This window comes from Argentina silus (genome assembly GCF_951799395.1).
Source record: "Argentina silus genome assembly, chromosome: 1".
NCBI classification, from domain to species: domain Eukaryota; kingdom Metazoa; phylum Chordata; class Actinopteri; order Argentiniformes; family Argentinidae; genus Argentina; species Argentina silus.
The window spans coordinates 19,451,222-19,476,277 of NC_139655.1; the positions used below are offsets into that span (position 1 = coordinate 19,451,222).

The window sequence follows — 25,056 nt, forward strand, 5'->3', positions numbered from 1 at the left end:
CTTAGGCTAAAAGGCCCAGGCAAGGCCAGACCACTCCAAAACTGTGGGGGGTCCTTGTGTGCCTGTTCCACATGGATGCCATTATGGGGCAATCTGGATTGGTACATACATTATTTGAGTTTTAAATGAATGATATATAGCCATTGATTCTTGTTATATACTTATTATATATAGCTTATAAATGCCTCATTGCCTCATGAGCTTACCCTATTACAACCCAGAATGTCAAAAATGTAAACCTAACATATTAGGTTGTTTTACACCATTGTTTGTAAACAATGTACTTGAAAACAAACACTGTATAGCTTCAAAATATGAGATCATTCTGATCAAGTGGGATGACATTAGAAACTCACCTGCGCCCATGATGAGTCCAGGGGCGGAGTCTTTGGTGTGGACAGTGCCAGATACATACGGGTTGTCTGCCCAGCGCAGGTGCAGGTGCAGGTGACACTCAGGCTAGGAGAGTGGACATAGATGTGACATCACTTACAGTAGATGACATTAGGTATAGTTCACCCAAATTACCCCGACTACACCCCCCCCCCCCCCATTCCTGGAAAGAAAGCTATCTAAATGACTTTGCAGCACTATTAGGCAGTAGATTAAATACAGATTAAGAACATTAATCTACAACACATGGCTTAATTCAGCCATCATTACGAACCACGATCCTCTGTTAGCTATAGCAGCAATTACTCTTGTGTGCTTTCTGAAAGGGAAAGGTAGCGTTTGAGTTTGATGTCAGTATAGCATGGTGACACGGGCAGTGACATTGTTTGTGTCAGGGTCGTAAACCTGTCTCTCTGACCTCTGATCTTGGCGCCATGACAACCCTGGAGAGCCAATAAACAAGGAAAGTGTAATAGTTGCCATGGTGGAGGTAAGGAGACATGGTTCTAAGATGGCTGATATGTGTTACTAGGGGCCCATTATGAAGAGCTACTATATGGTGAGACGGAGGAGAGGATATATCAGGTGTATTGTCAGTGTCTCTGCCCCTGGCAGTGTTTTTCTTCTTCATTCCTTATCCCCATGAGTAGACATGACATCTGTCTGGGTTCAACTCTGTCATGTGGAAAGATGGTTAAAATAAAAAATAAAAACTAGTGGGCTCTCTCTCTCTCTCTCTCTGAACCTGTGAGATCTCTCTTTAGGTGACTCATGATTAATTTATAGACATCTCTCTCCTGGGGCAATTTTCCAATGCCTAAAAATGACATACTGTATTTCCTTCCTGACAGTGCTGGAGTGGTGTTCTAGTGTTCTAGAAGGCACAACCAGCAACACTGGAGTGAGAGGGTTCCTCACCGACTTGCAGGTGACTGGTTTGCCGTTCATGTCAATGGTGGGCGGGGAAAGAGGTTCCCAATCCCGACCTTTGTTGTAGGTGATGAGAGTTGTCACTTTGCCATCCACCTTCTGATTGGCCAGAAAGACCCCTTTGATCCCACGCACCTTGGAAAAAAACAATGAACATCTTAGTTATATTAGATGGGAATATAGTGTGGTTTCGAACTGCTGTGGGACTGACTTGTGGGTCCTGAAAGCAAGGACTGGTAGAGTAGACTTAGAAAGCAGACAGCCATTTAGACAGAACCACAAAGAGCCCTCCAGACCAGCAGAGCTCTCCAGACACATGTATCTATAATGTACTATAAGTAGTGCTGCTGGGGCAGGAATAGACTGAGGCTCAGGACACTTGTCTGGCTGGATGTACTGTCTCTCTCTCTCTCCCCCCTCTCTCCCCCTCCCGCCCCCCTCTCTCTCTCAACCTGTGATGTTCCCTCTGTACATCTTTATCTTTCTCTGTCAGTATCTCCCTCTCTGTGCCTCCTACTTTCTCTCTTACCTCTCTCTTTCTGTCTCTTTATCTCTCACTTTCCCTCTATATCTTTTTCTCTATCTCTTTATCTGTCTCTGTACCGGTGTCTCATATATCATGCATACACTTCATCTCTCTCACCCTCTCTCTCTGCCTCAAGTCTTTATCAATTCCTCTCTCCCTCTCCCTCCCACTCCCTCCCTATGATGAGAGTGTACCCTGGAGCGAGGGATGAGAGAGGTGCAGAGAGGAAAGGAAATGAGTTTTGCCTCAGTTCCATGGACCACTGACTCTCTGTCCTCTAACACTTCCTCCACTTCTCCCTCGCTCCGTTTGTCTTCCGTCATCACAAGACCTTGTCATAACAAACCAGTAACAGAGAGATGAATGATGGTCTGGCTGGGAAAACACACAGAGTAAAAATGCATATCTCATCAATGTTTTTCATATTAACATTATAGTGTCACCAATCATAACAATGGAAAACCACTTTGATGTCAAATTGGGAGAGTGAAACAACAGACGTTAAATGCACTGAACCAGGAATCTTTACTTATGTAACATTGTGTGAGTGTATATTTTTATGGAAGAAATAATTTGAAATGGAGGAGGTTCTACCTCAACTCATCTAACAAGAAGTCCCGCCCAAACTCTTTCCTAAAGATCTATGATTTGTTCATTTGGTACCCATTTATTTACACACCTAATTCCACTTAGATACTTGATTTAACCAATGAAACTTTGGGTTCACTTATTTTTGCACCTGTACGAATTTCTTTATAATTTAGTTTTTCTAGTACACACATGATTTCCTCTAAACCAACATATGGAATTGGTAAATATAAACCTGTTATATCAGATAAAAAGACTAAATAAAGATTTCATGGTAAAAACAAAAAAAATCTATAATTGCACAGGAGCTGTGTGTCAAGAAAATGCAATTCTGTTGGGCTCAAAAACCATGCATGCATGCATGTATGAATAGCAGCATAAAATGCTTCCTACTGTATATTGCCATCATAGGAATATTTTGTATACAACTCCTCTGCTGTGGAATTACAGTCAGGTCCTGTGAGTGTTTTTTTTTAATCAAATGTATGCTCTCTTGAAGGCATCCATTGCTCCAGCATTTGGATTAACCCACTCAAAGCCACAGGCGCTCCAGAATATTCTCTACTTCAGTTGAGGTGTGACCACCTACCCACAGTTACCTTGGCAATGACTCCCAAGGACTGGTGAGAGAGGGAGTGGGAACACCACCGTGAAGAAGAGCTACATACAGCTTGTTACAGTAAGTTTTTTTTTTTTTTTTAAGGAGGTGAAGAGGAGGATTGGATACAAATGCCTGCCAGCGTGTACACACTCAGACCCAAAAAACACAAGGTTCTGACTCTGAGGAAAAACGTATCTGAACAGACAGTTTAAGGAATGAAGGTCTATGTCTCACGACAGATAACACTGATTGGTGGAATTGGGGTTACTAGGTTGAAATGAGCAACAGTTTGAGCTTTACCATGGAGAACATACTTCCAGATTCAAATTCATGTTGGTACTCTCACTGATCAGGGTGTAATGGTGGTGACATACAGCCGGGGGGTAGGGTGCTGACCCTGACTCACCTCCAGTATGTCTATGAGGACGCTCTCTTCTGGCTGCTTGGTGCTGCGGACGTTCTCCAGTACGATGGAGTAGTACACTCCCTGGGGGTCTGACTGGTACAGGTTATAGGTGTCTGTCTGGTACCACTCCTGCAGTGCCAGAAACACCTGGTTCTCGTCTGTACTGACGATCTGGACGTCCTGGGGAGGGGGGGGAATAGAGAGGGTCAACACATTTGCCATCAGTCTTTCATTGTACATCACAACGTACATAGAAAGAGAGAGAGAGAGAGAGAGAGAGAAAGAGAGACATACGGACTGACATGGAAAGAGATATAGATGGACAATAAGATTCAACAACCTTGACATCAACCTTCTCATTTTAAAATCAGAATGGTGACAAAAACAAATTGACAAAACTAAAAACAACACGTTCCTCTCAAAAAAATGTTAGCAGGTCACAAAACCTGTTAGAGTGCAGGTCATAACTTCCCAGTGTCTCCCATTCTGATGTAAATGTGTTCATCAGTCAAGAGAGACAGAATTGGGGAATGGAACAGTAGACTGCATGAGTCAGCATTCCCTGTGAGCAGTTCTGATTATATTAACATAGCCGAGGATGAAGGCAAGTCAAACTCATAGCAGTACAGACAGCCACACATTGGCACACTGCCAACTCGCCTTGAAAACTCCATATGTCTCAACTATACTACTATTTTACAGTATATGGCTCCAGTGAAAGCTAGTAGTGGGCAGCTGTGTCCAATGCTGTCCATAGCCAGATATGTGTGTGTTTAAACCAGCCTCTGTCTAGAAGGCTAAACCTGCAACACTAGGACCTAAGTTGTTAACTTAGAGCAGTAGAGTAGCTTGTCTGTAACTGTCTGTAACTTTCAAGTGCATGGTTGGGGATGTGATGGAGGCACTGGAATGTGTTTTCCTCTGAGGGAAGTAAGAAGTGGGTCATGGTGAATGTAGGCGTTCTCTCAGCCACAGCGCAACATGCCTCCCAGCAGAGTTTCATTCATCAATAGTGTAGTAGGGGGAGCAGCTGAAGGCTGGAGTCCACAGTGAGTTGGCTGGTCTCCGCTCATTAACTCTTAATGTTGATTGAGCAGAGTAAAAGTCAAGTGTAAGAAGGGTTATTACTCCAAGCTTGTTGCAAGCTTGAATGGGGAATATCAAGGATACTGCAATACAAGGTAAACCTGAGCTGTGTGTGTGTGCGTGCGTGTGTGTGTGTGTGCATGCGTTCACTCCATCACTCTTCCGTTCCTCCACTAGATTGTCTAATGCTGTGCAAACTCACTCTGTGTTTACAGATCTGTCCTCCAGAGAGGCTATAGAAAGCCTGAGGAGTTGGCATTGAGAAGTCTGCAAACTTCAACTCTGGCAGACTTTTACACTCACAACAGCCATCCACCCACCCACCAAAAGTATACTGAGTCCTAGATATGCACACACAGACACACACAGACACACATACACACACACACACACACACACACACACACACACACACACACACACACACACACACACACACACAGGTGACTAAAGAAATTGAAAAAATTGCTTCTCTTCTGGTCTTCATGAGAAATAGTTTGTATGATCAACTTGCATACACTTCAGACAGACATGCAGACCCCACCAGACATGCAACTATGGGTTTCTTCACTGTACCCAAACCAAAAACAAATGTTACGCGGCATACAGTGATGTATAGAGCCATGTCAACATGGAATACTTTGCCACCAATGCTTACAAAAAAACAGCTTAAGAAACTCTTGTGCCTCCCCTCCAGTCTGTAAGTCATTCTCTGGTGTTACGGATGGGGTCGCACTTTCCAGTGTGGTCCCTAGGTGTCTCCCTCCGCCCGCCCACTGTGCCGCCTCACTCACTCATTATGGACTTATTACCTGCACCTGTGTTTGATTGTCACCTATGCTTCATATACCCTCACTCCCCGCTCAGTCTTCAGTGTGTGCACCGTTTGTTCCATCACCTGAGAAAAGTAAGCCTTTGATATTTACGAGTTCGAGTTATGAGACGTAGTTCTCTTTATTTTTCGAGTTATGTCCGTTGCCTTTTGCCATCTACTATTTCCGTTAGTAGATACTTTGCTTTCCCACATTATTTTAAGTGGGATCGTGTTTGTATTCTGTGTTATCAAGAGCCTATTTTTTCAAGTAAAGAAACTTTTATATGCATCTGGCTCCGCTCACCCAACACACAACCCTACACTCTAGCTTTTATTGTTTCTTGGCTTCTGACCATGTTTGATTCTCTTTTATCAGAATTGTATGTAGTATTGTAGTATATTTGTGTTAATCTCTGTTATTCTTGTCTATAACTTGGGTTAGGGTTATATATAACTGTACTGTGTCATGTGTTTTGTTATGTGTGGACCCCAGGAAGAGTAGATGTTGCATGAGCAACAGCTAATGGGGATCCTAATAAACTAAACACCCACACAGACAGACACACTCTACAGGGTGGGCAAACAACATGCATTTGATTGAGCTGCTCTTGAGCATACTGTACAACACATGAACCTTAAATTAGATGGATTCTAAAGTAAGACAACTGAAATATGCCTGTTTATGACACAGTTGTGCAAACATGCTGAAGCAAAGGATTATGTTAGAGAAAAAGATATGCACAATGTAATTTGTTGGAATATCTAATGTCCTCTACACAAAGGGAAGCTAAGGACAGAGCTTTGTATGTAAAAATAAGAGGAGTGAAACATTTAACAAACATGCCTGTTTTACCAGAATATTGTGTAACCCTAACTATCAGCAGTAGCATCTATAATGTGTATAGTATCTGTATATAGATTCCAATGTTTTGTAAGACCTGTCTGTGTCTGTGTGTGTGGTCCAGATGTTTTTAGGAGGTGTAGATGTGCTGAGATGGGTGGTCTGTCAACCCCAACCTCGTCTCTCTCTGTCTGGTCTTATCCTCTGTTCAGTCCCACTGTCCTGCACTGATAACTATGCCCTGGACCCAAGATCCTTCATCCATCACTGTCAGCGACAGAGGGAACACAGTCATCCCACGGATGGGAGCCTCTCTCTGTGGTAAAATACCAGAGGCCCTTAATGCTGGTCCCTGGATCCCAGCACCACTGAACTGATACTCAAAGACTCTTTTGATCACGTCTCATTTTGCATGAATATAAACAGCCTCTCAGTGTTGAATCTTAATATGCCTCTCTCATTGTCCCTTAAGCATTTCTTTCCAATAGAGATGTTTATTCATTTATTTATTTTTCCCTTTAGAGGCTTTGAGAGCAGCACTGATAATACCTTATACTTGATGTTGCTGTATATACAATGCATTTCATGTGAAAAAACTGAAATACAAACAGTAATTTCATTGCAGCCCCTGAATGGGTCTGAAAGACAACAAAGCTGGGCTCAGCTTTAGTGAATGGAGGAGCTTCCTCCAACAGTGTCCCATAAGGGATGATGTTGATGTGGTAGAATGGGGCTCTGATGCATCTGTCACTGTGGGCCTTTGTGAGAGAGAGAGAGCAGAGCAGACAAGGGTTGAAGAGAGAAAGACAACAACAGAAGGCATGCCTCCATTCACACCCTGAGAAACTAACTCATAGAGACCCACACACATCAACACAGAGAGGAAAAGATTAAATGAGAGAATGGATGGAGGGAGAGAGAAAGATAAGGAGACAGATAGAAAAGGATAGTTACAGAGAGCAATAAAGAGTGAGAGAGGGGACAATAAAGAGTGAGAGGAGGGACAATTACCCCTCTGATTTTATGGCCTGCAGTAGCAGCTCCTCAGCGTAGCAAACCAACACACTACAGTAGGTTCAGGCTCTTAATCCATAACTTTAGGGGGCCTCTGAGGAAAGGCTAAACCACACTCTCCAATCTGCATTTTTCAAAAGCTTTTCAATTATTCACTGTGGAAAACAGGGGCGCAACAGCCACAGCCTATTTCTCTAATCCACTTTCTCCCTCCCTCTCTCTCTCACACACACACACACACACACACACCTCTCTCTCTCTCTCTCCTTCCAACTCTCTCCTCCTCGGCTCTCTTGACCTAAAAGCTCTCCATTTGAATGTGTGACCTATCTGCTCAATCAGCTGCCAAGAGGACATGTGTAGAGAGAAATAAACTAGAGCGTAGCATGAAGAGAACACACAGCTATGTACTATAGCTACATACAGCAGACCTCTCCACTCCCTCTATGACACCTTATCAATCTGATCTCTTCTTTCCCATCTCTCATCCCCTGAGGCCAGTCCTTCACTTTCACCTTCTTAAAGAGCACAGAGGGGTCGACACTAGAGTCATGAAATCCAAGACCCCTCAAAATGGTGTGGGGGTAGAATCTGAGTAATGCTGGGGTGAGTGAGTGTGTGTGTGTGTGTGTGTGTGTCTTCCATAGACACACTTTCGACCCTCTAAGGCGAAGTCTACAGTGCTAATGACAGTGATTGTCATTTACGGTTTGTTTTGTTCTCTGCTGAGGTTGGGAAATTGCCAGGTCCCCTGGCCTGGCACACCAATCAATAACACTATTCAATAACACTCAGCCAGTGTCACACTAAAACTGCCCCCTGAGTCACTGACACTGACAGCAAAGGTTCCTATACACTTTGAAAAGCAACACATGATGCCAACTCACTCTGTGATTTTGTCAATGACGTGATAGAAGCATTGCATGGAATTATTGAATATAGTACACGTCGTCATATTTGAGGTAAATATCTATAGCACGGTATTGGGAATATCTATGTATTGTGCAAATTCAAATCATGAATTGATCAGTCCATATTGATTGAGGCCAAGCCTGATATTGTTCTGTATGGAGGTGATTTCATCTGATTTAGCTAATAGTGCTGGGGTGTACTGTACCTTTGGTAGGGCGTATTTGGGGAACCTCATCTGGACAAACTCGTTCCGTCGGTACGAGATGTAGTGCTTGGTGCGGTTCCCTGTGGTCACCTGGGGAACAGAGACAGAGGGACAGAGAGACATCAGGTGACATGTCAGTGACAAAGTAGAGGTGGATCTCAACCGCGTAATGTTTGACTCATCCCTCTGATTGATCATAACTACTGCGTTACTCCACTCTGAGAGGGAAAGAAAAGGAGAGAAAGAAAGAGGGAGTGGGAGATACATTTATTTACAATTACATTTATGGCATTTAGCAGATGCCTTTATCCAAAGCGACTTACAACAAATACATTTATTTAAGCAAGTGAATCAGAAACTTGTACAGGGGGGTAGTGGGGATGAAGAGGTCTTTAGGAGGGACCTGTATATACTGTTCATTGCACTTTCTGCTTTTTTGCACTTCTGGTTAGACGCTAACTGCATTTCGTTGTCTCTGTACTTGTACTCTGCACAATGACAATAAAGTTGAATCTAATCTAAAAAATAAAAAAATAAAAAAATCTAATCTAATCTAAGATGTAGCCTGAAGAGATGGGTCTTCAATCTACGGCGGAGATACTGAAGACATAGACAGAAAGTTGAAACAGAAAGAGAGGATGGAAAAGAGAGATATAAGGAAAGAGGAAGAGAAAGATAGAGAGAGATTCAGCATGCACCAACAACCTGCCCACCACAGGTAAGGGAGAGGTGTGCGGTTCACCATCTGTTATTCCCTGAGTCATAACAAACAAAGGATGGAGAGGAGGAGAGGAAGCCCTGAGCTCAGCAGAAAACACTCCACTAGCATGGAGAGCCAGGCCTGGGCATGCAAATCACAGCAGGGGGCTGCTGGGTAATGGCCGAGTTATGCCGCCCTGTGCTGGGGGGGAGGGGGGAGTCTTGATGGGAGCTGACATGGACAAAAAACACTCAAAGACTCCGTCTGGCATTATATTCTTCAAGTTTACCTAGTTTACCTAAGTTCTGAGGTAAACTTGCTTTTTAGGCAGTGATACAGAAATCTTCTTGCCCCTCTCGTACTATCAAAAGTAGAGCCTGCAAGTAATACTGTATGTCAGACTCTGAATTGTAGTAATCACACTAAACATTGGGAGGTGGTTGTGAAATCAAATTCAAAAGTATTGAATATAAATCATATTTCAATGTAGCACGTGTTTCTAGATTAAACAGGAATGTTTTCACAAGTGTATTGAGGCCATGTGTATGCCAATGCTGACATGGAAGCAGACTCTCAGTGCGGGTCTGACTCTGCATTTCCACATTCTGTACACAGTTCTACATCCCCACAGGCATGGGTACACCACTGGCATGAACAGCTGTCATTTTGCCTATGAGTGAGTCTGTGTGTGTGTGTGTGTGTGTGTGTGTGTGTGTGTGTGTGTGTGTGTGTGTGCGTGCATGCGTGTGTGTGTGCGTGCATGCGTGTGTGCGCATGTGTGCGGATGAGTGTGTATTTTTGTGCGCATGCAGTATATCTATGTACGTGTATGTGTTTTGGTGTGTGTGTGTGTGTTTTGTATGTGTGTTTTGAGGACTGGGGAATGACTCTCTCGCTTTGTGTGTCCTCATAACCCACATCCCTCACAGTCTCTGGGATAATCCCCCGGAGGATAATAGTCCAATCTTTTGTTGATGCTGACCCTGTGTATGCCTCACCACTGAATGAAATTTTTCTCTCTCTCTCTCTCTCTCTCTCTCTGTCTGTCTGTCTGTCTGTCTGTCTGTCTGTCTGTCTGTCTGTCTGTCTGTCTGTCGGTGTTACCACAGGCAAATGACTAAGCTGGTGCCTGGAGCTTCTATATGGTGTGAAGCAACTCTTCTACAAGAGGATCTAAACTTAGGTGTAACATTCTTCCAAGCAACCTCTCCTTCTTATATGTACACTACAGTAGATGGGATTACATAAGGGTAGAACAGTGCAATTGGAGTTGCAAAGTAATGGATTTCATCTGGAGCCAGCATATCAAAACTATGTTATGCATGTTACACAAACAAAGAGCTTTATGAAAGTCTACAGGGGTTGGCATGCTTGATCTGTATCTCCTGCAGCTTTCTGCCCTATTAATAGCTCAACTTCTGGCTCATATTTTTAACATGACAATTCTCCCTGGTACTTTTCCCAAAATGTGGAAGGCGGTCAATGCACTCTCAATGTACCTCTTTATAAACCGGGTAATCCCAGCGATTTGAATAATTAGTGCCTTATCTCAAGGCTTTCTTGTTTAGCTAAAATATCAGATGCAGCTTTTTAATAATAAATTGCATTTTTAATGCACACCAGTCAGATTTGGAAATGTCTGCTGCATCTCCAGTTATAAATGACATTGTGATCTCTCTGGATAAGAAACAGTATTGTGCAGACCTCTGGATATGACTCAATGTATTTCAGTTCATGGATTTCAGTCTAGTTTTCTCAATATAAAAATATGAAAAAATGATTCTAGGTCTACTGCTGTAACATCTATATGAATAACGTTAGTTTGTCCTTGAACAATTGTAAATTACTTAATCTTTATGATGAATGCCTTCAGCATGGTTTTAATTCTATTCAAAAATTGCTTGTTGATTTTAAGCTGGTGCTAAATGAGGACAAAACTAAGTCTAGGTTTTTCTCTAGATCCGTAACATTGTTTACAGTGATCTACATGTTTGTACGCTGAAGAGAGACCAAATTGAACAAGTCTCTGACTATAAGTGCCTGGCCATTGGATTGATGATAAACTGTCCTTTAAAACACATGAATTTGAGAGTTAAAATGCTTTTCTTGTATAGAAATAAGTCCTGCTTCACCTTTGAGAACAGGAAGAAGATTGTCCAGGCAATGGTCCAGGCTACCCCCTGTCCTCAACTATGGTGACACAATGTACATACAGCAGCAGTCTCAGTTCATCAACCATCACATTTGGTTTATTACTCTGCTCTGCAGTTCATTTCTAAGGATAGTTTCCGCACCCACCATTGTCTTTTGAATCAGTTTGTGGGTTGGGATTCTTTGATTTTCAGAAGGGCTTATGATTGGCTTTTATTTGTATATAAAGCAGTTACAGGTCCCATACATGGGTTTTAAGACCAGCTCACAGAGACATGCTCTTGGTTTGATTAATTAATGTGTATATTTTGTATTTTATTGTGTTGTGCATTTAAGGTGTTGTTTTGTAATCATATTTGTATTGTAAACAGGGTGTACTTGAAAAAGAGACATTGGTCTCAGTGTGTCTTCCTGAATAAATAAAGGTTGAATACAAATATAATCCAAAAGAGTGATCTTTCACCTTGACAAAGATGTAGTCATCCTGCACAGAGAGAGAGTTGTGGTCGATCTTCCCCAGGAACTGAGCAGTCACCATTTTGTCTGAGCAGTTCTGAATCAGACAGGTTACATACAGGTATCCTGAGAGAAAAAGGGAAGAAAAATAAGAAAGAAGTTTAACTTTTATAGAGAGAAAGAGTGAGAGGGGAGAGAGAGATATATATACTGTGCTGTAGACATGGTAGGTATAAGCTAGACAAGGGGTGCTGAGCTGTATTTGATAAGGAAGATTCTCTGCACATTACGTTTCTTCACTAAAAATGGCAGGGGGGGATTAGCTGGGGAACAGCAGAGTGGGGGGTTAGCACTAGTCGCTATGCTAGTCCTGTATTGTGTGTAACACAACAGCTGCCTCAGCAAGAGCAGCCACTGACATTCAGCAGCTGTTTCTCTGCCAAGCTGGATAGAGATGACAAGCTAGTAATATAGAAAGATGAGAAAATGCTAAAAGTCAAAAACACACACAAATCTAACTTTAGCCCCAAGTTGGTGTTAACTCGATGTCTCAGAGTTCGTCTTTCCTCTTTGTGGTTCTCCGTTTATTTGCTAGTATTCCTGGCTAACAAATGGAGGGGCTAATTTATTGAAATACCAAGACGTTTAATCAAAACAGCATACGGGGGGAACTCATTAAAAAGCTATTAGATTGGCTAAGCGTTCAATTCCAGCTTGTGACACGCACACTTATTCATTGTACAGCTCACAGTCCCACATTGCACCTGACTAACTGAGGAGGCTGACAAGGAAATGGCAAATTACAAATAATGACGAGGGAAATATGTAGCAGCTAAAAACTAAAACCAACAAGGACAAAAAGACACAAGTGAAAGTAAAAATGGGGAACATTTTTGCCATATAGTTAAATGACCATCATACACACTCAACCTCTATCACATCCCCACGCAGTGAGTTAAGTGGAAGAGGGAATAGTTAGAGGAGAAGATGTGGTGTGTGTGTGTTTGTGTATGTGTGTGTGTGTGTGTGTGTGTGTGTGTGTGTGTGTGTGTGTGTGTGTGTGTGTGTGCGTGTGTACAACTGAATGTTTTACATGTGTATGTGCATGGTACCCTCACTACTCCCAAAATCAATCACCTTAATGGCACACACAGACCCTGCCAGCCTCCCAGTTAGCCTGCCTCATCCATCAACCCCCACCCCCTTATCCCTGGAGACCTTCCCCACTCATCACCTTCCAATCCTGTGCATAGACCGCAGGCAAGTGCCAGGCTAGTGCTGGCCTAGGCCTCTCTCTGCTCTCTGGGGGCCTCCTCCCCTTTGTGCCCAGGCCACCCTCCATCCCCCCTGGTGCCTGCCATAGTTTAACCTTGACAGGGCTGCGTGTGACAGGGGGCAGAGGGGGAACAGCTTGGGCTGGCATGCCTGGTCGCCCAGGCCCCCTCACATATCCTGAGCATGTGAACTGCCATAGGAGGGTGAGGGAAGGGGGTGGAGGAACCATGTGGTCCTGCCTAGCCCAGGGAAGAGTTCTCCAAGCTGGGCAGCTGGCCCAGACAGACAGCCTCTCTGGTTCTCTTTAAAAACACAGCCAGGCGTGTTCAGGATGACAGGTTTCAGGTTCTTAGCCGCATGTTTGGTTCAGAGGTATTGTAGCCGCTCCAATGGGATTTGCCTTTCACTTTCTAGGTGGCTGATTTTTACATTTTAAACAAGAAGCTAACTTAATTTCCATCAGGGAAGTGGAACTCAGTAAACATGGCATTAACATCTCATTTCCTTCATTTGCCCTTCTTCTCCCACTTTAGCTGTTTAGTCTGCTTCAATTTTTTCACTTTCTGTCATTTTCATGGTCTACACTGTGGGATTATGGGTTGGGAGAGGGAGAAGGCATGGCTAAGCATTCTTAAACACAGGCACACAGACGCACATGCACACACTCACACTCACACTCACACACACACACACACACTCACACACACACACACACACACTACCCCCTTGGCCCTCGGAGGGGAGTGCAGAGCTAACCTGGCTGGCTGCTGATATGATAATCCAGTATGACTGGCGACTGGGCCATGACTCCCCCTGACCTCTCTGCAAGGTCAACTCATCATCCCCACCATTATCTGACTTTACACTGGAGGTTACCATAGTGCCTGGGGACTACCAGGAGGGGAGGTGGGGGAGGTGTGTGTGGGTGTGTGTGTGGAAGAGTGAGAGAGAGAGAGAGAGAGAGAGAGAGAGAGAGAGAGAGAGAGAGAGAGAGAGAGAGAGAGTCTGTAAAAGGACTCTATGTAACCAATAGGGCTTCCATATAACTTCAATAGGACATGTAACCTGTAAGAATTCTTTGTAACATTTACATTTACTAATCGAAAGGAAATGATGAAATTGACACTACTCAAACCTTCACTACATTAAACACCATCCTATATTGTAAAAAGTCAATGAGAAACATATTCACTGTGGAATTTAAAAAATATTCAAAGAATATTGCTATTCTTCCATTCAAAGTCAGTGGGGGAAAAAGGAGAACAATTGTGGGTAACAATTGAGAACAGAATCAGCAACAACCATGCCTTTACACTCAAACTGTCTCCTCATAAGGCTGATTATGCTCTGTCAATAAGTGAAGCCCACATCAAACTGTTGGAGTAGATATATCTATCTAACTATCTATCTATCTATCTATCTATCTTTTAAAAAAATAATATATTAGAGATACAGCTAAAGAGGCATACTCTAAGAAGAGGCTTGTAGTATTTAGTCAATCACCACAGGAGGTGGTAAAAACATCCTCTTAAAATGTTACTTCTGCATCAGATGCATCAGATCATGAAAAAGTGGTATACACCCATTACAAAAACTACAGAGAGATGGTCAATCATGCAACCCATGCACATTTTTTTCAAATGTTGGCAAGTATTTTTGAGGAGAATAATCTGATACATATGAGTGAATTCCCCTCTAATAATGGAAGAAAACATGATAATTCTCTTGTACATTCATGTTAAAGTTCTGTGTAACTTTAGATCAACATAATCATATTTGACATGCTTAACTTTAGCATACACATTTGTCCTGGTAGCTTTGAGATCAAAGACAGAGTACTAATCATGTGTCACATCATCAAAAACTACACAATTGAGTAATTCCTACATGAAAACAAAGCAGGAGTCCCCACCACTGTACAGTTAAAGAGAGAGAGAGAGAGAGAGAGAGAGAGAGAGAGAGAGAGAGAGAGAGAGGTGCTGAACACAGACAGAAAATAATATTTGTTTTAGGAGAAGGGGAGAGGGTGGTAATGGCTTTGTAAGAGAGCTGTAAGGCTTTTGTTCACAAACACAGTAACTCAAGCACACATACTGAGAGGTTCTAGTTATAGAGGAGGACTATAGTTGGCACCATACAGTACCTCCACTGGTGTCCTGCATCTCCATATGCACTAGATCAGGGTCCACATCCACACCAGACACAGACCTGCAACAGAGAGGGGTCCACATTAGTGCACTTCAATGTCCACTCAAACTCTCCCTGGTTCTCATGTAGAAAACTTGGTGTGTCCTTCAGTAAAGTTCATCTGATTAGGAGTCTGCAGTGAAGTCTGTGAAATCATCCCAGCTCTGTAAAGATGGAGGTGAGATATAAAACCTCCATTACTTTGCCTATAAAGAGCCTTTACGAGCAATTAGCAAGCTGGGGAAGACGGAGAGAGGAGGGATATAAGAGAGAGGGGGATATAGAGAAAGAAAGAGAGGGAAAGAGAGAGGAATAGGGGGAGAGAGAGAGAGAGAGACTCCCACTAAATATTCTTATCTTGCTTTTGCCATATGCCAGTATTCTATTCAGTTTTCAACCTACAACTGTCTGTTCTTGTGCTTGCATGTGTTCTTGACCGAAGTGCAACACAAGGCCTCAAAGGTTTCACCACCCCTAACCATTTACCTCCTGTATTACAGTCAATATGATTGCCAGCAAAGTTTCACAGTAGATTAATTTGTTTTACAACCACTAAACCCAACTGTGAAAAAGCGGAAAAAGGTGCACTAAAAAGGACCATTGGAGTCCATTTTGCCAGACCACCCAGCAGGATAGTGGCTGACTTGGTCTTTAAAATGAATGTGATTTATATGGAATGGCTTGAGACCTCTGGTCCGCTCCTTTACGAGCGCTAGGGAGGATAAGCCTATTTCAGACCCAACAATCAACTAATTTCCCTTGACTACAGACAGAGGCTGCTAGGAGAGCTTTTCTCAGAGAACATAACCTAAAGTACTCTATATATGGCTGTTAGCATTTTATATGTCATTGCTCACTTGGTATACACTGAATTGTATGTGGAGCTGTGGGCCGACATTAATACTGCAGTATGCGATTATGTTTCATAGTAGTCAAGCTTACAAATGTACCGTATATAATCCTTTGATCTTTTATTTCCTTAAGCTGTAGCCAATACCTACATCATAAATAATGCTGCTTATCGGAAGCCTTAATGTAATCACATCCATATGTGAAATGGATGGTGTAGTAGGAGGTAAGTAAATAGCTTCTAAGCCCAGATCTAAGATCAGGCTTTACAACTTATCTCTTAGAGGTCAGGATCAGGGCAGGACAATCTGATCCTTGCTCAGATTTTGGGGAAATCCTGGAGCAGTACTTCAGCTCTGTCCCTGCTATAGTGAGATGTCCCATTCACATTTTACAGCTCAAGCTGGGGATGATTTGTGTGTTGGAGACAGACATATAAATTAGGACTGTCCCAGTCTCCAAACTACCGGCTTTACAGCCACTGATCCAAAACCAGTGGGCCAAGATCCATTTTTCTCAGAGAGCAGCAGGCACTGTCTCTATGACCTTCTGGGCACGCTCAGAGCAGATCCCCAGAGTGAGGGGGGGGGGGGGGGGGGGTTAGAGAGAGACAGGGTGCAGAAGGGAGGAGATATAAAGCTCAAGGCAAAAACCTCACAGCTATATTTTCAATAGTGTGTGTGCGTCAGTGTATGTGTGTGTGAGTGTGTGTGTGTGTGTGTGTGTGTGTGTGTGTGTGTGTGTGTGTGTGTGTGTGTGTGTGTGTGTGTGTGTGTGTGTGTGTGTGTGTGTGTGTGAGTCTGTCTCAATAACATTGCCTGAGTTACAGCACTGCACAGCAAGTCAGAGAGATTGTATTGACAAACAAATCACCAACCAAAATATTTTGTCCTTGGTCACCCGCTCCTGCAGTAAAGTCCACTTTCGGCCCAAGTCCGTAGAAACATAGAGCTGTTTGTGGAAAAAAACAAAAATAAAACAGAGAATACTGAAAAGAACACCATGGCACTGCATTGGTTACAATACATTGAACATCAGAGAATGACATTGAGGAACAAGACCCATTCTGGCAATAGGCTGTTGAAGGGGTAAACTGTAGTGATCAGCTGGTTGCTTGTCTCTAATTTTCGTGTTAGTTACTGGTGATTGCATTATGTGTTAGCGCTTCCCATAGTGTGTAATACATTGGGAATCTATGTAGAAATTAATGTCAGGCCCAGCTAGTCAAACTATTGAATTTCACGGTTCACCAAAGCCCAGGCCAACTCCTATTTATCTTAGTGTGTCTTGTGTGTGCATGTGTGCCATTGATCGCAGGCATAATTAACATCTATTGACACACACATAAGGTATATGTGTGTCCTATGAACAGCACTTCAGACAAGGAAAATTATTTCAGTGTGGAGCCTAACATTCCCCTGCTACCACAGACAAAATACACCCTTTTGAACTTAGAAATCAATGGTACTTTATTGTCTTTCCATATCAGGGCTGAAGGAGTTATCGACCTCCTCATTCACACGCACGCACGCACGCACGCACGCACGCACGCACGCACGCACGCACGCACGCACGCACGCACGCACGCACACACGCACGCACACACGCACACGCACACACACACACAATTCTCGCTATCCTAGGCCTTGACAAACTCAACTATCCGGAAGCAAACTCACACATACTCTCCCAGAGGACCCAATTTACCTAAATATAAAAAAGGTATGAAACATAACAAACCTGACCTAGTCTAATTAACAGAAAACCATCTTACAACTGTCTGGCAACATCTTTGATAGGAATCTCAGGGAGTACCATCTCTCAAATCATCTGTCCAAATCATCATCCATCACTAAAATCCATAATTCACTTCAGTAGATGGGGGGGGGGGGTTCACATCTCTCTTCCATTAAATAATTTTTTTGTACTGTTACAGTAAATTACTTTTTACATTCCATCTGTAACCCGGCCACATGGAACAGATTAAAACCTAATTGAATTTCTTGTTTAATTAAGTGTAAATTATTAAAGTGGAGGAGTTTCCCCATATGCTGCTAGTGGAACTATGAGTTATATGAGGACACTTTGTCTCTCTATAGCATCTGCTGCAGGACACACCATAGAATTAGAATCCTGTTTCTATGGGACACCCCACAATAAATGTTTCTAGGATTCATCTTCACATGTACTCCTCTAGGGATTTGGGTAAAATGATCCTAGATAAATTGTGTAGTAGTGTAACCTCTACCTGTTCATCAACCCCACTTCTACCCAGCCATCCCTGCAGTAGGCAAGAGTGTACTGCAGCAACTATGAATAAAAGATCTGACTCATGTCTACTACTGCCCCAGGCTGAGGACAACTGAGGTAAACTCAACAACACTGGAGAACCTCCATCCTCTTTACTGGGACAAGGCTATTTTAGCAGATTACACAACGCAACTGTGATGGTGGACTGAGGTGCTTCTTTGAACTATTGTACATGTAAGGTTGATGGGTATCCTTGCACTCGTGTTAACAGGTAGCAGGAAGCTACTGTAACACATGCTAACACATACAGTAAAGACTCATATGGCTTTAGCTCAGTGGGCTAACACAGTCCTTGAGTCATGGGTACAACCCAACCTAGAGTTTGATCCTTGGTGACCCACCTTGCTCTCCTTGCAGTAGGCTAGTAGCTTGTCCTCCTCCTTGGGGTGGAAGAGGAGGGTGTCGGGGGTGAAGGTGAGGGGCTGGCGCTGGAAGGAGGAGCCCTCATCTGTACTGATAAAAAGCATCTGGTCCCGCTCGTTAATGGAGGAGCTCACCAGGATCACCTGACAGGGGGCAGAGAGGTCAGAGGGTGAGAGGGTAATAAGATACAACCAATGGGGTGTGATTGCAGCCTGTCAGTAGTTTTATGGCATGTGTTAAGAAGAGACACACACACACACACACACACACACACACACACACACACACACACACACACACACACACACACACACACACACACACACACACACACAAAATGGCATATTCACAATTAGGAGCCTATTCTCTGTGCCAACAGAACACTACATCACTCAAGCGCACCGCTTAGTCTCCGGCGACACTATTGATTATCTATTTTGAGTTTTATAGCTCATAAAGTGAACACATTAAACTGGGAACACTGGAGCTTAGGAGCTAACCAATCACCATGATGTGTTGGCCAAGCCAACTATAGGGCTGACCCATGATCGATACTAACTTAGGGTCCAATCAGATTAATCAGGAATCTGTTCAACATGGAAAACAGCCAATGAGGGCAGGATGAGTATGATTGTTGTCATGTTAGTGATACACAGTATATTGACATGCTGTACAGACACTGTTTATCATATTATTCTACCACACATTAAATGCTTTTAAATGATGTCCCTCATAAATGCTTTTATTCTGGTATCTTCCATCATGTACTGTAACAACATAGGACAAACTCAGAGAGCCTCTCCATGCATTCCTACGCCCCTCACGCCTGCAATTAAGAATAGCTAAAACGCTCCACGTAGTGCTGGCTCCACACTCTATAGTTGTGTGTGTGTGTTTGTGTGTGTGTGTGTGTGTGTGTGTGTGTGTGTGTGTGTGTGTGTGTGTGTGTGTGTGTGTTCTGTTTAAGGGTTGAGTGAGCCTGGTCTAAACACTTCCAAAGGAGCGGCACGGTCAATTAAAACCCTGGGCCTGGTGTTTGTTCTTCCTCTATACAGCTGCCACACTGCCTGTGGAGTTATGCTGGAGCTTTGTTGAGTCTCCCACAGCTGGGAGGACTTTAGGAGGGATGCAGGGTTACAGGGATGGAGGGACAGACAGCAGGTTAGGTTAGGGTTACCCATCTTATATATTATTTGTTTTTACATAGCTACAGTAACATGTATGGCACGAATACAGATCTGGCTACAATGACCCCTCTCTCACATTCGATTAAAAACAACAGCTCAAAGATCAGCAAACACAAAATAATGTAGCATCTGACCAACTAAACAAATTGAGTTTACATCTGGAGATCCACTCAGAAGGTTTTAGTGGATTAGAGTGGTTTAGGGACCGATGCTCTGAATGAAAGTAAACTCTGGGTAAACTCCTGAGTGTGTGTCCTTGTGAAATGAGAAACAACATTTACCCCTGCTTTGTTTCCTGAAAACAGCCCAAAGTAGATCTCCAGTAGGAAGCATCTCAACAGTTGTATACTACTCTATTTGTCTCATTTCCTCCACCTGCACTGACGTTAAGATAGTGGACAGGTGAAATTATGCTCCTCAATTTTGCTTTTGTGTAGCTTGTGTTTTGAGGTTGGTAAAGTTGCAGGAGGAAAGACAAAGATAAATAGCCACTTAAACAATTGACATGCACCCACACTCTCTTGTCTACTGCCAAATGGTGCAGTATCCTTAGCAGTCTATGAGTGGCACTGTTGTCAAACTGTCAGGGCAGCCGAGCTCCAGAAAAACCAACCAAACCAGAGAGAGCTGAAGGCTGAATTTCAGCTCTGCTCACACAGACAACTCAAAAAACAAGTCATGAACTTTGAGAGGAACATATAGAGGGGAGAGAAAGTACAATAGTGATCCAGTACAGAATCTTTCAACTGTCAGAATCAAAGGATTTTTAATCCACCAATCCTTCCAAACTGTTTCCTCCAACTAATAACTCAAGCGTCCCTACTACAGAGCTCCTATTGTTAGACACAGATAAAAGTGGACTCAAAACTTCCTGTGTCTACACTTGAGGCGGAATGGTGGGTGTGTGGCTTCCAGAGGCATTGGCATACTATTAGTTCCCTGAAAATACAAGACTTAGTAACAATGGTCTCTCTTTCTTATGACAAAACAAAGCCCCACTGATCACTTTAAATCTGTGCTGAGGAGTAATCAAACAACAGCAACAACAACAGTACCGCTGCTTCTCCAAGGATCAGTCATAAGATCTCTTATAAAACCCACCAGTCTGCTCAAGTATCTTAAAATATCCTGTTATGTACTGTCTCTAAGTAAAGATAAACATTATACATAGCAGATAAGTCAACAAACACTGATACTGTACAGCATGTGCAGGCCTATGTAATGAAGATATGCAACTTTGGGAGGATCATGGAATTGAAAGCCTTTGGCTTACGTTGGTGGGTAAACAAACTCTTACAGAGCTGTATGGATGCCCACACACACAACAACACAGAACAGAAACCTAAATACTGTTAACACACCCACACACACCCACACACCCACACACACACACACACACACACTAAAAGACAAACACACACACACCCATGCACAAACGCACACACACACTCACGCACACACGCACACACATTGAAACATACATAATAATAACATGTACTTATTAATGTGTGTTAAATGACAATGCACTATGATAACATTTATCGTGTTTGGAGTAATCTGAATATTGGTTTCTCATTGAACTAGTAAACGTCTCAAGACGCTTCTATTCGCCCAAGGAGAAACGGCACACATTTTTAGGTTGCCACACAATTGCTTTCCACCCAGTTCCATACGCAAATTGGCAGTTTTGATTTTCAGCTAAAGTAGGGCCTCCGCAATACAGGTGTGGTGAGCCATTATTGTCAGGGAATAAACCATGCAAGGCTCACAGTCGGGACAGTAGACAGTAGACTCCATACACTATGAAGTGTACCTCTTTTCAGGGCTGGCAAAGCTTTCAAAAATACACACACTAACGCACACACACACACGTACAGTATACACACACAGCACTCAAAAGTGTGTTAGCCATCCAGGGACTGTGCAAGGTGATAAATGATACACATTACTGTAGGTAAGGACAGAGTACCTACACGGAGTACACTGTGTCAGAGGTGTCAGGAGATGAGAGAGAAAAACCCTCAGAGCACCTCCTCCCCACAGCTACATCTCTAATGCATTAACCATTGTCCCTGTGCATTATGGATATGAGTTGCCTCACAGGCAGGTGCATGTATACTACACTGGTGGTGACTGGCAGAAGACGCCCATCTTGGCTCCACTGCACATTGCTGACGAACTTATCCTTTGCATTTTCATTACGAGAGAGAGAGGGAGAGAGAGTGTGTGTCTGAGAGAGGGATAGAGAGAGTGTGTTGCACTACGCTGAGATGGATAGCACCCTGCCCTGCCCAGTAAAGGCATGCCTGTTCTGTGGTAACTGCCTGTGCCCTAGATTCAGCCTCACTGCCCCCTTGCCAAGATCACGACTTATCGTGCCCAACATCAGAATGACAACGAAGTGCACTTTCTTGCTTTGATTCTCTCTCTCTCTCTCTCTCTTTCTCTCTCTCTCTGCTTCTTCATCTCTTTTTGACATATCTCTCTCTCTATCCATTCCCCTATCTGTCTCAGCCTGCCTCTCACTCTGCCTCCTTCTCTCGCTGTCTGTCCTCCAGATTGATCTCTCTATTCCCATCACTATCAAGCTCTGTTTCTGTAGGAGGGTCTCTCTCTCTCTTGTTCTCTATCAATCTTTCGTTCTTTCTGCTACTTGTTATATATAGAGAGAGAGATATTCTCTTTAGGCAGTAGAGAGACCTCTGAGGAATGATTTCAGACTTAATTACAGTGCAAGTAAACTCTTGCACTGACATAGATAAGTATTTGAGAGAGAAAAGAAATGTCAACAGGTTGAGTGGTAGTTGGCCAAACTCTATACCACCATCTATACCATACACTATGTGGTGGAGGAGGAGGAGGAGAGAGAGGTGGAGGAGGAGGGGGAGGAGGAGAGATGTGAGGAGAGCAAAGCAGAGCAGGACTTGGCCTGTTGTCCTGCCCTCTCCACCGAACCTGACACTCACACAGGCAATTTGTCTGGGTCAGGCTGCGAGTGTAATCAGTGCCATCATAACCCGCTCCTGTCACAAGTGCTTCAACTCTACTCTGCTAGCTGGGCGGAGGCATGGGTGGTGTAGCAGTCCCACAAACAGAGAGAGAAAAGGGGGGCGGGTGGACCTCCTACATTCTGACTTTACAGCAGGAGAAATCAAATACCTGCCTGGTCAAAAAAGAGAAAAAGGAGGGAGGGAGGAAGGAAGAGAGAGAGAGAGAGAGAGATAAGAAGGAAGCAGGAAGAGTCTCTGACCTTGTGGGAAAAATGTAATGCCTATTATAGCCAATGACAGTAAATGGGGGAGAGACAAAAAGACACAGATAAGGAGACAAACAAACAGGCAAACAAACAGACAGACAGACAGACAGACAGACAGACAGACAGACAATTAGACAGACAGAAAGGCAGAAGAAGACAAACAGATACAGACAGACAAAGAGAGAGAGAGAGAGAGAGAGGGGGGGGAGAGAGAGGGAGAGAGAGGCAGAAAGACAGTCACAGACTTTGGACAGGGCTTCAAGGAGTGTCATAGACTATGGTCAGGACAGGCAGGTCCAGACTCTATGATCAGGAATAGAGAGGGCAAAATAGACTATGGTCAAGACAGGCAGGCCCAGACACAGAGCTCCAGCCTGCTCCTGCCAGCCACAATTACAGGTGCTGGGTTGACAAGGCTGTCTTACACAACACCCTGGCTTTGTCCAGCTCTGCTCTGCCCCCAAAATTCAATTACCACTTATCAACAGTGACAGAGAGCAGCACTGTGACTCGCATATTTATCCCCCCTCACACTGACAGAGACCACTGAGTCCCAACAGGCCAATGAGCACAGAGCTACTGGCTACAGCGACAATGTGTGATAAATAAAGTGTGTGTCTGTGTGTATATGTTTGCATGTATGTGTTTGAAAATATGTGTATGTGTGTTCACGAATGTGTGTGTGTGTGTGTTTGCCGCCCACACACACACTTTGGCGTAGCTCTCCAGGCGACTCCATGAAAATGAGGTCACACAAGTGCCATGCGGGTCAGTGCAGCATTTATGATGCAGGTCACCCTCCATGTCCCCCAGTCTTGTTAAAACCATACCCTCTCCAGGCAATTTGTCCCATGCTTCCCTCTCAACCCAGGGGTCAAGCTGTACGTCTGGTTAACTTGGCCCTCTATTTTACTGCCTTTGCCTTCTGGCATGGACCAGTTCTTTCCCTACAAAAAGACAATTCAACAGCAAAAAAAGAGCTAAACAAACATGCAAATTATCCCCGCAAAGACAAAAATATAAGAGTGTGAAATCGCAGCGATATGAATTATCCATATTTGCATTGTATTTCCATTGTCATTAATCCTAATGAGACGTTAGCTGAGCATGTTTGTGGATTCCTCACACGCGTCTGCGGACTGTAAAATGCAGCTGACTTGGCAGGGTCACTTTTATGAGTAAACAACTTTCCCCCTCCAGCCCATGCAGTAAAACAAGCAGCGAGCAGGTGCTTGTGTTTTAAATGATGCATAATATCACCATTGAACGGTTTTACAAGGCGATGAGTTGATTGTTTATATTAAAAAAAACTTGTTTGGTTTTCATCTACATAGATTTGTGTCATTTTGAAACTTATGCAATACTTCACTGTGATGAAGGTGAAAGTGTTTCACAAGTGCGACATCAGACTACTAAGTGTTCAGAACAACCATTAGGCAAAACTATTTCTCAACACTTTTGTCACTAATGATGGTAAGGATCACTTAGCATTGAATCATGTTAGAAAACAATACGGCCCATTGATCTGTTCGAGTGAGCCCCTGGTATAGTAGAGACAATTGAAGCACTATTGTTGGCACTCTGTCCCCTTTTGAAAAGGCTTTAAAGTACACATTGCATTTGGCTGGCATCAAATTCAATTTGTTTAAAACGGTAAAATAGTGTAAGTAATTATTACTAAGCATAGCATAATTAAGGTTAGCAAATGGACCTGAGTGCGGTTGCACAAATTAGCAAATATCCCACTGATAGTGATCTTAATTGCAGATAAGAGGTTTAAAATGTTCTTTGCCAGTTAGTGAACAAAAACCATTAGCTGGATCATTCCATGACTGTGTTTTTAGGCACTCAAATGAAGACAAAAGATTTAATTACTAAGTTGATGTGCCGACAACTTCAAAGCATGGTAACCAGACTCTATGGGGCATGCTAGCTAGCTAGTAAAATGCCTGTACAGTATAGAGTATGGCCATGTCAGGCAACTGTTTCCCTCTTACACCATGTGA

The 25,056-nt window shown here is 43.3% G+C and overlaps 1 protein-coding gene across 1 annotated transcript in view; it reads right to left on the reverse strand.

Annotated features, from left to right (window-relative positions):
* Positions 1-25,056, reverse strand: part of sorcs2 (sortilin-related VPS10 domain containing receptor 2) — a gene marked incomplete at its 5' end in the record, with an annotated part of 163,059 nt that overhangs the window by 15,573 nt on the left and 122,430 nt on the right. The window contains 8 exons of the mRNA XM_083683063.1: positions 357-459; positions 1,312-1,458; positions 3,445-3,624; positions 8,317-8,406; positions 11,631-11,749; positions 15,042-15,106; positions 16,812-16,885; positions 18,586-18,750. Of these exons, the coding sequence (XP_083539189.1) occupies positions 357-459; positions 1,312-1,458; positions 3,445-3,624; positions 8,317-8,406; positions 11,631-11,749; positions 15,042-15,106; positions 16,812-16,885; positions 18,586-18,750 (943 nt within the window). The remainder of the gene's footprint in view (positions 1-356; positions 460-1,311; positions 1,459-3,444; positions 3,625-8,316; positions 8,407-11,630; positions 11,750-15,041; positions 15,107-16,811; positions 16,886-18,585; positions 18,751-25,056) is intronic.